Genomic DNA, 18,084 nt, shown 5'->3' on the forward strand with positions numbered 1-18,084 from the left:
GATTCTCCTTTTTTTTTTAAATTTCAGTCATTATTTTTTTAAAATACATTGAATGTACTTGTATCACTATACGACTAGTTTCTACTTTGTCTTGAAATGACGTTCTGTTCGTACTTTCTTCCACTTCAAATTATCTTCTCGTTACATTTTTCAAATAAAATATGACAATAATAATTTTTTTTTAATCGCGCTATTTTGTGTTCACACGTTGTGAGAGTAAATAAAATAATTAAGGAAAGAGGGGCACACATTACTTGATAATAATGACAACACAACAATTCAATTGTTGCTCACCAGCATATCATATTGCTTTGCAGTTTTTGGAAGGTTGAAAATATATATAGACATAAATATTTTACTGTTGAATCTGATTTGGTTACAAAATATAATCATTACCGGTCCGTATACGTACAAGCTTTTAGGAGTGGTTCATTTTCAATTCAATTCAATTCAATTTATTTTTTATTCTTCAACATAATACAAATAATTACATGATGAATCAATTCAATTTAAATAAAAGCATGAAAAAAATTCAACATTGAATAAATAATATACATATTCAATAAGTGATTCAAATATAAATTGACATGCATGTCAAATTTAAATCAATATAATCAATATAATTAAATATAATTAAATCAATATAATCATATATCATGAGAAGAATTCATTCTTGTCGACAAAAAGTCGAACAGGGAGGGAGAATGGGTCGGAATTTTGTCTGATCGAAAATTCGACAAAAATAGTTATCACTCCGGAGATATCATCTCCGAAAAACGTTCATTTTCAATGAACAGTTCCACAGTGAATACCACGACTCTACACAAAGCTAACTGAGATGGCGCTATTGCCATTATAAAAGAGTGTGATTTTCTTTTTATAACCACCAGCCAGAATCAAACTTGAAATACTGTACATGTATTGCATGTCTAATTCTAGGGCTCCACGCCATAATGGTGGCCATTCAAATTACCATGGTAACGTGATCCAGCAGTCAATCGAAATCAGGGATTCCATGATAGTTAGCTAAATGATGAATTATATGATCAAGTTTTAACAAAGTGGGACACTTTATTATGTGTCCCACTTTGTTAAAACTCGCTCATACAGTTGAGAGGTAAAATCCATTTCTAAATAAGCCAATATTTATAATATGCAAGAGCCCCCCCCCCCGACCCCTCTTTACAAAAATTTCCACTAGAATAGTTAAGGAGCTGACATCTACATTAATGAAAATTTAAGAAATAACACAAAACACAATCACTAAATTGATTTTTCTCTTCTTTTATTAGAAAGATAATTTTCAAAACACTCCTGTGTCTGCTACATCAAAGTTAGCATTAATGGTTATTCTGCAACCAATAGAAAATATCATGGTAACATAGCACAGAAAATCAAGGTTTCCAAATTATTAACCATCATACAAAGGAGTCAAGTTTAACATTGCAACAGGAATGTGAGAAGACGATAAAATGCAGTAGATGTAAAAATATTTCCCATGGACGGATTGTATTTCATTTCATGAAGACAATATGCCGAAAAACAAAGATATACAAAAACAATGTACAAAGTAATGAATATTTCTATAATTTACAACAAAAAATATAGTTACAGAAAACAGTCATAGAGAAGACCAGGGCTCCGTATCACAAAGATTAACAATGATCGTAAAACATTTCTTAACGATAGATTGCATTAACTACAATGTACAATCAATCGTGATCATCAAGTGCACGATTAATCGCCAACTTTTGTGTTACGGGACCCAGGGCCCCGTAACACAAAGGTTAGCCATTAATAGCTTATTTGAAAGAACAATTCTGATTGGTTCCTAGTCAGTCTACCGAGCAAAATGCGCATACAACATGATCGCGATAGGCTATTTCATTTAGAGATTAATCGCTAACCTTTGCGTTACGGGGCCCAGGTCTATCAATTACAACATGGAAATTGACTTCAGGGACCTGTTGCATAAAAATTACTACTATGGTAACTTGGCCATCCAATGGTAACTACCTTGGTAACACTGATCACCAACCAATCAAAATCAAGGATTCCAGACAAGTTACCACTGGATGAAAAAGTTACCATAATGGTAACTTTTATGCAACAGGCCCAGGTAGATACAGAGACATATGGACACATACAGATATACAATTGACATAGAATTGCACTGCAAATCAGGTGGCACAAACCATCACCATCGCCAAATAACAGAAGTTTGGGCAACAATTTTGACATTTTTGTACAATAAATGAATTAGGTGATTACCAACAAATTGGGGGACCGTCTTACAAAGAGTTGTGATGGATCTAAATTGAACTCAACTGATAATGATCTCAAATTGTGCAGTTAAAAGAGGAATTTTAGATTTGAGTTTAATTAAAATCTATCATCATTATTTTTCATTTGAACTTCTTTGGAAGTTCGATAGTACCTCTCAAATCTATGGAATGACTGTCGTATGTAAAATATTCTGATGAAATCAAAATGCATTTTTAATATTCTTTCGCAAGATATTTTTTGTATTTTATGGATATAGGAAGCCAAAACAATTGGAAAACAATCAATTTTGTTAATCATTATTATAACCCAGATTTTTTTATCAATGTCATATTAATGTGACACATATTTATATATTTTTTTTAAATTCAGGTATCTATTGCCTACATTATATCAATTAACCAATTTGGTTTTCTGATAACTACTACAAAAACTGCAAATGACCCCTGTCATTAATAAATATTGCAATATACAGATAGAGTTGAAAAAAACTCTGAACATAAAATCTGGGCCCCGTCTTATAAAGAGTTACGATTGATCCAATCAATCGTAACTCTATGGAAATCCATTGGTGTCATATTTTTTTATACAGAAAATTTGAAAAATGTCCTTTGTATACAAAGAAGAACACACCAAATTGTCAAGATATCAATGAATTTATGGATATACATTTATATCTAGAAAAGTTTTTGAATAAGCAAGCATTTTATATTTTGACTTTGCTGGCTTTTCATAATCAATCCAATCAATCGCAACTCTTTGAAAAACGGGCCCCTGATCTCATATCCACATGGAATAATTTTATTCATTATACAAAGATAGATCAAGTCATGAAGAGCAATTTTCAACAAATGGTAAAGTGTTCAAGAAAATCTAGATTGGTGTTTAAAAAGCAAAACAAACTCTCTCTCTATATGCATACGTTAAAAAAATGATTATATCCCTCTATCTTCTTTCTCTCTCTCTCTCTTCCTCTCTTTCCTCTCAGACTATCTCTTTTATACATAACATTCTAAGAATCTTGCTGTAGAATTAGTTAAAGGTAATCACATGCATGATAAAACAGTGTTGCCCATCTTGAAAGAAAGTGCCTTGCACTGTATTGACTGGCACAGTCACTGCAACTTTAATTTACATTGCACATTAGCCATGCTCTGTCCATTAATCAGCTGTTGCAATTAGTTAGATGATTTGCTGGCTTATTACTAAAAAATGGCGGAGGATTTCTAAATGTTGTGGGTAGAATAATGACAGGTGAACTGATAATGTCATCCAATGAATAACTGAGAATCGTAGCATGCATCTAAGCAATTCCACAGAATGATAAGACTTTTTGGCCCATATTCTGAAGTCTGGTTTAACATAGACCGTGGCATAACTTTGTGCTAAAATTATGGGAAACCAAAAATGTCAAAAATTTGTTTACATTGTATATTTCTCATGTTTACTGAGCTCTTTCCTAAGTCTTTGATAGTGAGGATCCCAGGCAGTATGATATTCTTCAATTTCATCATCTCTGATATCATCCTATTGAACTGAGGGTTGAACCATGCGATTTCCCTCAGCACTGCAGGTTGTTCTATGGCTCTAAAATGCTTTTAGTCCGCGATTGTAGGGTGCTCAAATGTTTCTCCTGCCACTCAGACACAACATATTACTATAGGAGGTTCCTAGAAAGTAGGGTGTTCCTAAGTTTCATCATCTCTGATATCTACCCCTTGAAGTACAGGATGAATACTCTGATTACCCTGCTCTAAGTCAACCTCATTTCCCCTCAGCTCTCGAGGTTGTTCTTCTATGGCTCGTGGGGTCTCCTAGAAAGCGGGATACTCCTATGTTTCATCACCTCTCATCACCTCTCAGATCATCCCTTTGGGATTGGTTGTATCCTTCAATTCTCCTCAGCTCTGGGGCTTTTCTTCTAATGCTCTAGGAGTTTCTTAAAAATAGGGTGTTCCTCTGTTTCATAATCTCTGATATCATTAATTTGAACTAGAGGCTGAATCCTCTAATCATCCTGTTCTAAGTCAACTTTCTCTTCCCTCAGCTCTTGGTGCTGTCCTTCTATCTCCATGGCAGTATGATATTCCTAAATCTCACCATCTCTGATATCATCCCCTTGAACTTGAGGTTGTATCCTTTGATTCTCAATTTAGGAGGCTGTTCTTCTATGGAGTCTCTTAGAAGGTAGGTTGTTCCAATGTTTCATCACCTCTCAGATTATCCCATTGGGATTGGTTGTACCCTTTGATTATCCTCAACTCTGGAGGTTGTTCTTAGTTTCTTGGACAGTAGGTGTTCCTCAGCTCTGAGGGCTGTTCTTATATGGCTCTAGGAATCTCCTAGACAGTTGGGTGTTCCTCAGTTTCATCATCTCTGATGTCATCGCCTTGAAGAACAGGCTGAATCCTCTGATTATCTTGCTCTAAGTCAATCTCATCTTCTCTCTGGTCTGGTGGTTGTTCTTCAACAGCTCCAGGGCCCTGACAAATGAAAAGTTTAAAATTGATCTCTCAATTATTCAGGGGTGTGAGTGGTAAAAAATAAAAAGATCTGAAATAAAAGCTGAAGAGTGTTGAAAAAGTCTGAAGTAAAAAGAGCTCCCATACTTTTTGTACAAAGGAAAGCCAAAAATATGATGAAATTAAGCTTAAAAAAAAGGTCTGAAATCAGCAAAAAATCTGAACTGAACTCTCACACCCCTGATTATTACTTCATATATCATTATAATATGTCATTTTAGAGATAAAAATTACTATAACCAACATCACAATACAGAAGAATAGGTATACCTGTTCAAAGCAGTTCTAGTTGTTCCTATCCTAACAAATATCTCACATGTACAAAGGGTGGACATGATGAGACAATTTGGTGAAGGTAGAACCAGTGAAAGGATTATGCGACTTGTCCGCATGGCTAGAGCAGACTAGAGCTAAATCGCTTGTCGCTCCCATGCATTTTCAACGCTGTATGAGGATTTAAAACTTTAAAGACAGGGATGCAAGTAAGTTTAACTCACTTGGCTGAAAAGAATCTGAAACATATTAAGACCCCATTTGTGCAGTTCAATATAAAGCCTGGAAACTCCTGAAATGGTAAGATGTTAGGGCATCCTGAAATCACTCAATTTGCCTGAAGACTGGAAACTCTGTTTAAAGATTAGTTTGTTCTATGTTTTTAATTTCATATCAAATGTTAAAATGTTTTAAAATTGGAGTTGTAGACCAATCCTAAGGGAAGCCAAGGGCTTAACTCTAAAGAGAAGAACTCACCTTCAATCTTAAGCCAAAGAACTGATGAGCAAGCCTCCGGTCCTGTTCAGCGTGGATCTTCCGGTTCTCCTCCGAGAACTCTCCATCTACCTTCTGGACCGCATCATCAACCAGCTTAAGAACGAGACGACGGAGGTACAGAGTCACATGACCAAAGGGGTCCTGCTTCAGGGTCCAATCCTGCCGTCGGATAGTCTGTTCCATCGTGGGCCGTGGACCAAGAATTGGGTTGGTACTGTGCCTACACAGAGAGAGTGAGAGAATGATATCGTGTCTCTATACGCCTCCAAAGGACTTTGATGTTACTGCCACGGCTTTGATAGCCAAGCAAGCCTTTCACAATGCACAATCATTTCAAGAAAAGAATCATCAAATTAATGTACTTACCAGTATTTGAATGCTTTGTTGACATTCATTCTCTTGTCCCTTGTGTTTCTGTCAGTCACTTTCAAGAGCTGAACTGAAGTCTGGTTCTGAAAAGAAAAAGATGATATTTTGAAGAAAGAAAAAAAAAAAAAAATCATTTTTTTTTATCATGAAAGAATAAGATGGCATGATGGTACAAAGAGATATGCCTTTCTACCGGGCTACCTTAAAGGTCAAGTCCACCCCAGGAAAATGCTGACTTGAATAAATAGAGAAAAATCAAACTAGCTTAGCGCTGAAAATTTCATCAAAATCGGATGTAAAATAAGAAAGTTATGACATTTTAAAGTTTCGCTTATTTTTTACAAAACAGTGATATGCACAACTAAGTGAGTTAGTCGATGATGTCCATCACTCACTATTTCTTTTGTTTTTTATTGTTTGAATTATACAATATTTAATTTTTTATACATTTGACAATATGGACCAACTTGACTGAACCATATAGTATTAAAGAATGCTAATTTCACATGTTCAGGGAGGACTCATTGTTGTATCACTTGACAATAAGGAGAAAATTAGAATATTTCATATTGCATATAATAAAATACAAAAGAAATAGTGAGTGGATAACGTCATAGTCTCCTCATTTGCATACCAGCCAGGATGTGCATATAACTGTTTTGTGAAATTAAGCTAAACTTTAAAATGTCATAACTTTCTTATTTTACATCCGATTTTGATGAAATTTTCAGTGTTATGCTTGCTGGATTTTTCTCTTTTTATTCAAATCAACTTTTTGTTGGGGTGGACTTGTCCTTTAAGCAAGAAATTCAATAGAAAATGAATAGAGTCTGCATTGGACAATCCATATATATATGGCATTACTTTAAAAAGGGACCATGAGCAACAATGGGACATTTGTGATTTCACTCTTTAGAATCATATTTGTGTCAGTATATAGATCTGCCAAGGTACATGTATACCTTAGAAGTTATGCCCATTTGGATGAATAATCCCCTAAATGGATAATCATTTCTGCCAGAATGACCCCTGAAGTTATGACCAGAGTCATGGATGATTGAACCTATGACCTTTGGATACAACGCATTAGCTAATAAATCAACAGACCTGCCAACCTCTGGGAATGAAAAACTGTATTCTGTGATACAAAAAAATGTATTTTCCCCCAAAAAAGTGTATTTCATAATAAAATGCTTGGCGCACTCGCCCATCACAGCGCTCAAGCTGCATGCAAGCTAAAATGCGCACTGCTCTTGCAGATGAAAAAAAAACCCATTGAAACTTGTGTATATCTCACCCTGGTTTTTACAAAATGATTGAAAAAAAAACAAGTTACCTGAAATTACATTGATCTAGTAACCATATTTGTGTACGTTTTATGAAATAGAGACATATAGAGATGATTTTTCTCAAGAAATTACGATTTTGTAAAAAAAAACCATATTTTTTAAAGAAAAAACGTACTGCCGTATTTTGGTTGCAAAAACGTACTAAATACGGCTACAACGTACTGGTTGGCAGGTCTGAATCAATCAGACACCATGGATCAGATGTTTGGAATTCTCTTCCACATAATATTTGAAATTTGAAAACCTCACATTCTTTTAAATTGGCTGTAACGCACAATCTCCTTTCAAAATTACAGAATCTGTAAAGTGCTAGTAACGTATTACATGTAAGTAATTTTGTTTTCTTTCTTTCTTTTCTTCGTAACTGAAGATTAAGAATTTAAATTTGTTGAATTTACTATTACCATATATTCATAACAACTTGAAACTTAATTGTTATATCTTGGCAGTCTATCACTTTTATATTCTTCTCTTTCTTTCCTCTCTTCCTTATTCTTACATTTTTATTTTGTTTTCTTGGAGGCAAAACCAGTTTAAAGGTGCTTCAACCAATCAAGCTTTTAGCTTATGTTGCAACACCTTTGTATGTTCATTATTTACTTGTGTTTTATATATATTTATATATTATCTGTGTATTCTTTTACATTGAACATTGTGAACATGCATGAATAAATAAATAAATGAATAAAATAAATACAACATCTCAGGGATACAAACCACTGAACCACATCTCATGACCTCACCTCGGCATACAGCATCACATACGTGCTGCCGCGGGTCTGGGCCAGAGCCATGTGCGCATTGGTCCAGAGTTTGGTGGGGGACTTCGGGGTCCACTGGATGGCTGCAATGGTGTCCACCTTCCTAGTAGACAGGACTAGGGTGCCTGTGTTGACCGAGAAGACCATGAATGCCCCCATAAAGTTCAGGTAGATGTAGCTTGAGCCGATAGCATCAATGGTGTTGCTCATCTAAAAAGGGAAATGGGGAAGCAAGATATGTCTTAACTCTCACAATATCCAATGGCCCAAAATTCCATCCATCCTTCTTGCATATATATCAAATTTTTGGTTCTATTAAGCAACTTAGTATACTCATTATGCCCATTCCCATCTGAGTTAATAGCGAACACACATCTGAAATGACTTTTAAGCTGATGAACCACAAAACTTGAATGAAACATCTTTAACCATTATACTAAAGATTTACAATGGTATTGTAGATATCTGACAATGCAATGTCTTTTATGTATCAAATTAATGTATCAAAGCGTTCATAATATTGACCTTCACATAATTATCAATTTGTATGAATATTACAATGTCAGCAACATCATCATCATCATTTAACATCACAATCTCCATTATACATCATAATCACCATCCTCATCCTTACCACCACTACTACTACTACTATCATCATCATCATCATCATCATCATCATCATCATCATCATCATCATCATCATCATCATCATCATCATCATCATCATCGTAAGTTATCACATCAATCTGTTCAATTGTTCACATTCATTAAAAGTCAAGATAATGCCGATTTGCCTCTCAAAGACTTACAGCTAACATAACTATCATCATAACAATCACCATCACAACTTACTGTAGAAGTAGTAAGCCTTCATGACAACACATGTTTTACTGTTTTCTTTTTTCCTACACACCTGAAATGAACAAACATCATCCCTGTAGCATTGTTCATATTCTGCGGGGGTCAAGACGATATCAATTCGCCTGTCCAAGACTTCCAGCTGACCATCGACCTTCACAATGATAAAGGTGATGTGACCCTCTGTACAGGACAAAAGCAAAACGAATTTAAGAGATATGCCCATCTTATCACAAATGGAGCGCCTCTGGCAGTCTCACCTGCATCACGCGATTCAATATAGCAGCAGTGCTGACTTTGAAAACTAAGTACTATATAATGATTATTCACAAAAACACCATTCATATAATGATACAATACTATGTTCATAGACAATAAATGACATTTGACCTTGATCGTGTGACCCAAGACTTGTCAGTGATACTTGATTACCCCTATATCAACATTTTATAAACTATATCTATAAACTTTGAAAGTTATGACAGCAATCTTATAATTATCTCCAAAATGGCCAAAGTTCAATGACCTTAAATGACCTTTGAATTTGGTCATGTGACCTGAGACTCGCATGAGATGTTCAGTGATACTTGATTACCATACTCTTATGTCCAAGTTTTATGAACTAGATCCATACAATTTCAGAGTTATGATGGTTATTCAACAAATACCCCCAACATGGCCAAAGTCCATTGACCTTGGTCATGTGACCTGAAACTTGCACAGGATGTTCAGTGATACTTGATTACTCTTATGTCCAGGTTTTATGAACTAGACCAAAACACTTTCAGAGTTATGATGGTAATTTAACAAATACCCCCAACATGGCCAAAGTTCATTGACCTTAAATTACCTTTGAACTTGGTCATGTGATCTGAAACTAGCACAGGATGTCCAGTGATACTTGATTACTCTTATGTCCAAATTTCATGAATTAGATCCATAAACTTTAAAGTTATGATGGTAATTCAACAGATACCCCCAACATGGCCAAAGTTCATTGACCTTAAATTACCTTTGAACTTGGTCATGTGATCTGAAACTAGCATAGGATGTCCAGTGATACTTGATTACTCTTATGTCCAAGTTTCATGAATTAGATCCATAAACTTTAAAGTTATGATGATAATTCAACAGATACCCCCAACATGGCCAAAGTTCATTGACCTTTGACCTTAGTCATGTGACCTGAAATTTGCACAGGATGTTCAGTGATACTTGATTACTCTTATGTCCAAGTTTTATGAACTAGACCAATAAACTTTCAAAGTTATGATGGTACATGTAATTCAGCAAATACCCCCAACTTGGCCAAAGTTCATCGACCTTAAATGACCTTTGACCTTGATCAAGTGACCTGAAACTCGCACAGAATGTTCAGTGATACTTGATTACTCTCATGTCCAAGTTTTATGAATCAGATCCATAAACTTTCAAAGTTATGATGGTAATTCAACAGACACCCCCAATTTGGCCAAAGTTCATTGACCCTATGTGACCTTTGACCTTGGTCATGTGACTTGAAACTCAGGCAGGATGTTCAATAATACTTGATTGACCTTATGTCCAAGTTTCATTATGATGACATTTCAAAAACTTTACCTTAGGTTAAGATTTTGATGTTGATTCCCCCAACATGGTCTAAGTTCATTGACCCTAAATGACCTTTGACCTTGGTCATGTGACCTGAAACTAAGGCAGGATGTTCAGTAATACTTGATTAACCTTATGGCCAAGTTTCATGAACTATGTCCATATACTTTATAAGTTATGCTGTCATTTCAAAAACTTAACCTTTGGTTAAGATTTGGTTATGATGCCACCGCCGCCGTCGGAAAAGCGGCGCCTCTAGTCTCACTCTGCTATGCAGGTGAGACAAAAATGATTATCAATGGCAAGACACAAGGTCCCATGTATTCTGTGTATTCAAGCAAAAGCTTTGCTAGCCACCGAGCACAGATGGAGTGGAAAACTCACCCATCATATTGAATGGTCCTGCAAAGTGTTGCAGAAACTGTGCTGAGATTACCATTGAAGTGTGTGTAATTCAGTTTTTAAAGATGTATATCAATCAGATATGGTTATTTATTTCACCATCCAAAAGATATGAGCAAGACTTGAACCCTCTGCATCAATTTGTAACTTCCCGCACATAAATTCAAGGCGCAAGCCACAACATATCATAGCTTTTAAATTTGGGGATTTTTCTTAAACAAGTAGCATTGTGGCCCAGTGGATTAGTCTATGGACTTTGAAACAAGGGTCGTGGGTTCAAATCCCACCCATGGTATAGTTTCCTCCAGCAACAATGTGATCCAACTTGTCCTGCACCCAACCCAGGCAAGGGAAATGGGTACCTGGCAGAAACAAATTCCTGTAAATGCATGTGTGTTGTAAATAATTACAGCCGGGGTAACAGCATATAAGTCCTTTGGAAGCGCATAAAGACATTATAATAATGACATATGCGCTATAAAAGAACCCTTTATTATTATCATAAACATGGTGCAGGAAAAAAAGATATTTGAGAAGGTTAATTATAACATTTTTAGAGCAAAATAACAATGTTCATACTTAACTTTTGGAGGGAATGGGTGAAGAAGGACTATATGAATGGACCTATTATTACTTCGGAATTACTGCAGCAAGTACCAACTAACAAAGGCGAAAGACGACAAAAAAAAACGGCAAAAACATAAAGGTTTCCTTAAAGGACAAGTCCACCCCAACCATTAGTTGATTTGAATAAATAGAGAAAAATCCACCAAGCATAACACTGAAAATTTCAACAAAATCGGATGTAAAATAAGAAAGTTATGACATTTTAAAGTTCTGCTTAATTTCACAAAACAGTTATATGAACATCCTGGTCGGTATGCTAATGAGGTGACTGATGACGTCATCCACTCACTATTTCTTTTGTATTTCATTATATGAAATATGAAATATTCTAATTTTCTCCTCATTGTCAAGTGAAACATAGATTAATTCCTCCCTGAACATGTCGAATTAGCATTGTTTTAATACTATATGGTTCATTCAAGTTGGTCCTTATTGTCAAATCTGTAAAAAATGAAATATTGTATAATTCAAACAATAAAAAACAAAAGAAATAGTGAGTGATGGACATCATCGACTGTCTCATTTGCATGTCACTGAGATGTGCATATAACTGTTTTGTGAAAAATAAGCGAAAATTTAAAATGTCATAACTTTCTTACTTTACATCCGATTTTGATGAATTTTTTGGCCTTTTGCTCGTTGGATTTTTCTCTATTTATTCAAATCATCATTTTTCTGGGGTGGACTTGACCTTTCAGAATGACCATCATTTATCCATATTTACGTTTTGGAGGAAATGGTGGAAAGAGGAGCATAAAGACCAGTTCTTTGCCTGTAGCTGTGGGGTGACAAGCCAGCAGTCGACTCGCAGAATGCTGAAGATGAAGAAAAATAAAGGCTTGTTCAGACGTGGGGCAATTTCAGACGTTATATGGTTAGATGAACTTGTTCAGTTTATAAATCTAATTTCATTTGATAAAGTGCAACATAAGTAATAGATGAAGTGGAAAATATACCTCCTGGGCATTAGACCAAATGATCAAGAATTAGACTTAGTGGGTATTAGACAAAGTGTAGCATATACCAAATGGATAGTAGATTAAATGGATGGTACTTTAACAGTCAAACCTAGGTTTGACCCTGGGTTTAATACACCTTCCCTATTCACGGCAAAGATAATGTACCAATTAATTCATTAAAATTCATTACATTTGGTATTTTCAAATTCTTCTCGTTTCACAACACAAATAATTTTTTTGTGGCAACTATTTGAATCAGGACTAGAATAATTTCTACTTGGTAAACAAGTTGCCAACTGGCATTCCATAAACGCATGGTGTAAGTCAACCCAGGGTTAACTTAACCATGGCTATCAGAATACCACCGAACGTGTTCAGCCAATGTGGTATGAGACTTACTGAGCAGTAGAACAACTGATGGTAGACCGAGTGAACATACACCTTGAATACAAGGTGAAAGTCAAAACCTCTTCACATCGGCACTTCCAAATGCAACACAGGTAAAATTGCATAAGTCAACCTTAAACAAGTCCAATAATTGCCCTAGTCGAAAAAAATATTTCAGACAAGATTATGCATAGCATGTGTTATATGGGGCACCAGGCCCCACTAGGATGTTTTACCGAAGACACTGTTGCAATATTTCTGTACAAATAGTTTCATACACATGCATATGACTAGGAATGCATCAAACTTTCACTTGCCAGTTTTTAAAACCTCTTTGTATAAACAATTAATATTTTATCAGGGTCCTGTCATTTGGAATTCCATTCCTTGCCAAATTCGTAACAGTAAATCTCTAAATGTTTTCAAGAAGAAATATCAAACTTTTTTACTGGATCATTATCATTTGCATTAATATTGTAGGCTCTTGTATCGTAGTTTTGTTTTTGTCTAGGGTCTGTATGGTATTTTGGTTTTTTAATTTTTAGTATAATTGTGTTATTTCAATTTATTTCATTAAGTGTCTTGGGTTGGCGTTTATAAGGCTTGTCCTTTCTTGCCACTGCCCTCATTCATGTTAACTGGATTTTATTGTATATTCATGTGAATCATGTCATCTATCTTATCTGTTTATATGTTTGCACTTTGTTGATTTCTTTTTATGAGTGAAAAATAAATACGAATTGAATTAAATTGAATTGAATTGATGTAGCTAGGAATTCCGGTGAGTGATGCAAAATTGTATTTTTGGTAACTTATGTACCCTTTTGTATTTACAATTTTCGTAATTTAAATATTTTGTAGAATTTGTTTAAATATATATCTGTAGTTTTTCTGTATATATCTAAAAGATCTGTTGCTGGGCTAGTGCCAAGATCATTATTATTATCATTATATACCTATGTAGTCCTGACAGGTTCGACATGGGCAAAGTTACCTGTATTGATATTATATTTACCTGTACAGGTTTATGAAGCTGGCTGTAATGTTTTAACAGCATCCCTGTAGTCTTCTGTCTCACGATGATGTGGAATGGCGACCCCTTGGCATCCACAGTATCTGGTCGGTATACCGTAGTCTACAGCAAAAGAAAGGATAACATTTCTTATCAAGCACAAGAAACAGCAGTGGAGGATACAGAGCATTCAATACATTATCAGGCACATCACCCACTCCAATTAAAAACAAGTGGGACGCCTCTGGCGGTCTCACCTGCATCACGCGATTCAATATAGCAGCAGTGCTGACTTTGAAAACTACTATAAAATGATTATTCACAAAAAACACCATTCATATAATGATACAATACTACGTTCATTGACATTTGACCTTGATCATGTGACCTAAAACTTGCCAGTGATACTTGATTACCCCTATATCCACATTTTATATGCTACATGTATATCTATAAACTTTGAAAGTTATGACAGCAATCTAATAATTACCTCTAAAATGGCAAAAGTATGACCTTAAATGACCTTTGACTTTGGTCATGTGACCTGAAACTTGCATGAGAAGTTCAGTGATACTAGATGACTCTTATGTCCAAGTTTTATAAAGTATACCAATATACTTACAGAGTTATGATGGTAATTCAACAAATACCCCCAACATGGCCAAAGTCCATTGACCTTTGACCTTGGTCATGTGATCTGAAACTAGCACAGGATGTCCAGTGATACTTGATTACTCTTATGTCCAAGTTTTATGAACTAGACCAATAAACTTTCAAAGTTATGATGGTAATTCAACAAATACCCCCAACTTGACCAAAGTTTATTGACCTTTGACCTTGATCATGTGACCTGAAATTCGCACAGAATGTTCAGTGATACTTGATTACTCTTATGACCAAGTTTCATGAATCAGATCCATAAACTTTAAAGTTATGATGGTAATTCAACATATACCCCCAATTTGGCCAAAGTTCATTGACCCTAAATGACCTTTGACCTTGGTCATGTGACTTGAAACTCAGGCAGGATGTTTAGTAATACTTGATTAACCTTATGTCCAAGTTTCATGAACTAGGTCCATATACTTTATAAGTTATGCTGTCATTTCAAAAACTTAACTTCGGTTAAGATTTTGATGTTGATTCCCCCAACATGGTCTAAGTTCATTGACCCTAAATGACATTTGACCTTAGTCATGTGACCTGAAACTCAGCTAGGATGTTTAGTAATACTTGATTAACCTTATGGCCAAGTTTCATGAACTAGGTCCATATACTTTCTAAGTTATGCTGTCATTTCAAAAACTTAACCTTCGGTTCAGATTTGATGTTGACGCCGCCACCGCCGTCGTCGGAAAAGCAGCGCCTATAGTTTCACTCTGCTATGCAGGTGAGACAAAAAGCATTTCCAGTCATGAACTATCAAAAGAGGAGAATTTATGGACTTTATATTCCATGACATATAGAGAAGCTGCTCGCATATGATGTCACCACAACAGAAAAATATCAAAATTCATAACTCTTTATTCTCTGAAGGATTTTTCGTCGAACTCTCACCAATACTGTTTGTTTGCCATTATAAAATAAAAATAAACTAATCCTCAGGGTGAATTTCCCATGTAAGTGATCAAATGACAAATTTACTTCCTAGATTAGTATAATTGTTACGATTTAATGATCAAGTTAGCAACTTACCTCCGTGTTCAGTTTCTTATTGAAGTCTTTAAACCAAACTTGGTTGATCTTCATATCATCCCAATCCAGTTCAGCCTCCTTCCTGTCCTCCTCCAGCTCTCTCTTCATTCTTTCCTTGTTCTTTCCTTTCATCTTCTTCTTCTCTAGGACATAGTCATCACTGAAATATATCTTCAGATGGAAGAATGGAAAAGAATTATTTGAATATTAATTTATACTTTTAATCCTTTGTTTGACTATTTCAACTAGGCATCAATACATTTGAGGTTGTAATCATTTACTACATATATCACATAATACAAAGATTCATATATCAAGAATCAAGTATCATTGATACATACAGTGTGTATCAAAATAAAGGCAATTGATATCTACTAGAAGGCTAATATTGAAAGAATCATTGAATATTACAATTTACACTGACTACAGAGCAATTCCATGTATTAGTATTAATAACTTATTTGCACTACTGACAAACTACATCTATTTTTTTTTCGAGTTTTGTAAAAATGGGTGCAGTGAATTAACACTGATTGTGTAAGTAAGGAATTGCAACCCTTTTAGCATTAAATTTCATATGTATAGCCTAAATTATTCAAACTTATTAAAACAGATCATGTCCATTAACAAAGAAACCATTCAGCTGAAGCATCAGTTAAAAAATTCATCTTAGCCCCGCTTGCCAAAACTTTGAAGAAAAAAAAGGAATTCGTAACTGATGCCTTCAGCATCAATTATTTGAGCAATGGGTGGTGTCAGAGATATAAGTAGGGTATCAATAAAATCTGAACAGCTGCTCTTTCATATTTTGGTAAATTTAAAATGTAATATTCAATAATCTTTCAACATATGCCTTCAAATATTGGGTTACCTTTTTGTAACATGCACTGTAATTAATATGACAGAGATAAAAGAAAAGAAATGACAAAGGAAACTGGTTCAGTATCTAGTACAAGTAAACTCACCATAGAGAGATTTTGATCTACAAAGATTTGAATAAACTATAAAAATAATGATGAAAAGGCATTGAAGTGCAGAATCACGAGAGTATTTTGAAGGACAATTGAGGGACACATGATTCATCGGGGGGGGGGGGGGGCACTTACATTGACGAGTGGATACCATGCGCGACCAAAAAACACATGTAAAAAAGGATGTCTTTTTCAAGATAGGGCACATTACGTACATAACGTAATAAGCGTGTCAAAAACACTAAAATAATGAAAAAAGGGTATCTATTTCGCTAGGAAAGCAACGTGTTTAGGGTCAATTTTATGAGGGTATAAAAAAAATTGTTTTATAAAGGGTGTACTTTTTGCCCCAAAAATCAACACTATGTGTTTAGAGCACAATTTGCACGAGGTGCGGGATGGGGCCGTACTAAACCCAATGATGAAGGTAAAGGTAAAACCAACGACCGACGTCCGTGAGTATCGTTTCGTTTCCAATACTTGTTAAGGGTAGGGTTTCACACGCCAATACTTGTTAAGGGGTGCATTTTCAGAATATGGAAAATACTTGTTTAGGGTGCTTTTCGAGACCCCATGGTCGCACATGGTATCCACTCGACAATAGAAGTGCCCCCCCCCCCCCCGTGTGATTCATTTAGAATTTCAAGTGTTTATCATTGCAATGAATATATTTACTTCAGGTGTTTCATTGTTGATTGTCACATAGAGCTCATCAGCCATTTCTAACCAGTACTTCTCGAGTGGTTCAAACCAACCGTAGTGACTTATTTTCCTCCTGTTAAATGAAGATGAAAATGAAAAGTTCATGATAGCCCTCAATTATCTTATTATCCAGCTTCCTTGAATGAATGAATGAATGAATCTTTATTTCGTTTCAATTCCGATATCAAACAACAACAATAACAACAGTAAATTATTGGGATACAAGTAAATAGCAAAGAACAAAAGTAAATAATTACAGGATAATATACATAATAAAAGCACTACTTTTTATGGAACATTAGTAACACCCATGAGAACAGATGGAAATGAAACGTGGTGACCTACTAAGAAGCTTAGCTTGTGGGCCATAGGCCACCAGAATGTTAAAAACTTATATTAGCAATCATTTTAAAACATCATAGAACAAGAAAACAAAAAATTGGAGTAAATAACCAAAGTACAGATATACATATTTACAAAAGATACACTAAAAAGTAACAAAAAGGTGAAATGCAGAATGCAAACATTCTATTAGACCTAAAGTATAAGAATCTGAAATTCGAAAAGAAGAAAGAAAAGAGGAAAATATAAAGAAAATAGGCAGAGCTCTATTTTTGCATAGATAATTGTGGGAAGAATACAATTTATAAAGTTAGACGAGATATAACAAGCAGGCATTCGCTTACTGATTTAAGTATTTCTTCAGTAAATCGGTCTTTAACTTGTTTCTAAAAACATTAAGGCTAACTGATTGCTTCAATGAAGAAGAAAGGGAGTTCCATAATTTTGGCCCTGTATAAACAAATGTATTTAGCCGAAAACT

At 35.0% G+C, this 18,084-nt stretch overlaps 1 protein-coding gene across 1 annotated transcript in view; it reads right to left on the reverse strand.

Annotated features, from left to right (window-relative positions):
• Window positions 1–1,268: 1,268 nt before the first annotated feature.
• The window catches only part of LOC129279211 (uncharacterized), a 36,987-nt gene continuing 20,171 nt past the window's right edge, over window positions 1,269–18,084 (reverse strand). Inside the window, exons 18-26 of the mRNA XM_054915312.2 lie at window positions 17,235–17,334; window positions 15,589–15,759; window positions 13,897–14,016; window positions 12,260–12,350; window positions 8,972–9,099; window positions 8,038–8,265; window positions 5,943–6,028; window positions 5,556–5,796; window positions 1,269–4,766 (exon numbers count right to left, since the gene is read on the reverse strand). Of these exons, the coding sequence (XP_054771287.2) occupies window positions 4,626–4,766; window positions 5,556–5,796; window positions 5,943–6,028; window positions 8,038–8,265; window positions 8,972–9,099; window positions 12,260–12,350; window positions 13,897–14,016; window positions 15,589–15,759; window positions 17,235–17,334 (1,306 nt within the window). The 3' untranslated portion in view covers window positions 1,269–4,625. The remainder of the gene's footprint in view (window positions 4,767–5,555; window positions 5,797–5,942; window positions 6,029–8,037; window positions 8,266–8,971; window positions 9,100–12,259; window positions 12,351–13,896; window positions 14,017–15,588; window positions 15,760–17,234; window positions 17,335–18,084) is intronic.

The sequence above is a fragment of the Lytechinus pictus genome, chromosome 16, assembly GCF_037042905.1.
Source record: "Lytechinus pictus isolate F3 Inbred chromosome 16, Lp3.0, whole genome shotgun sequence".
In the NCBI taxonomy this organism is placed as follows: domain Eukaryota; kingdom Metazoa; phylum Echinodermata; class Echinoidea; order Temnopleuroida; family Toxopneustidae; genus Lytechinus; species Lytechinus pictus.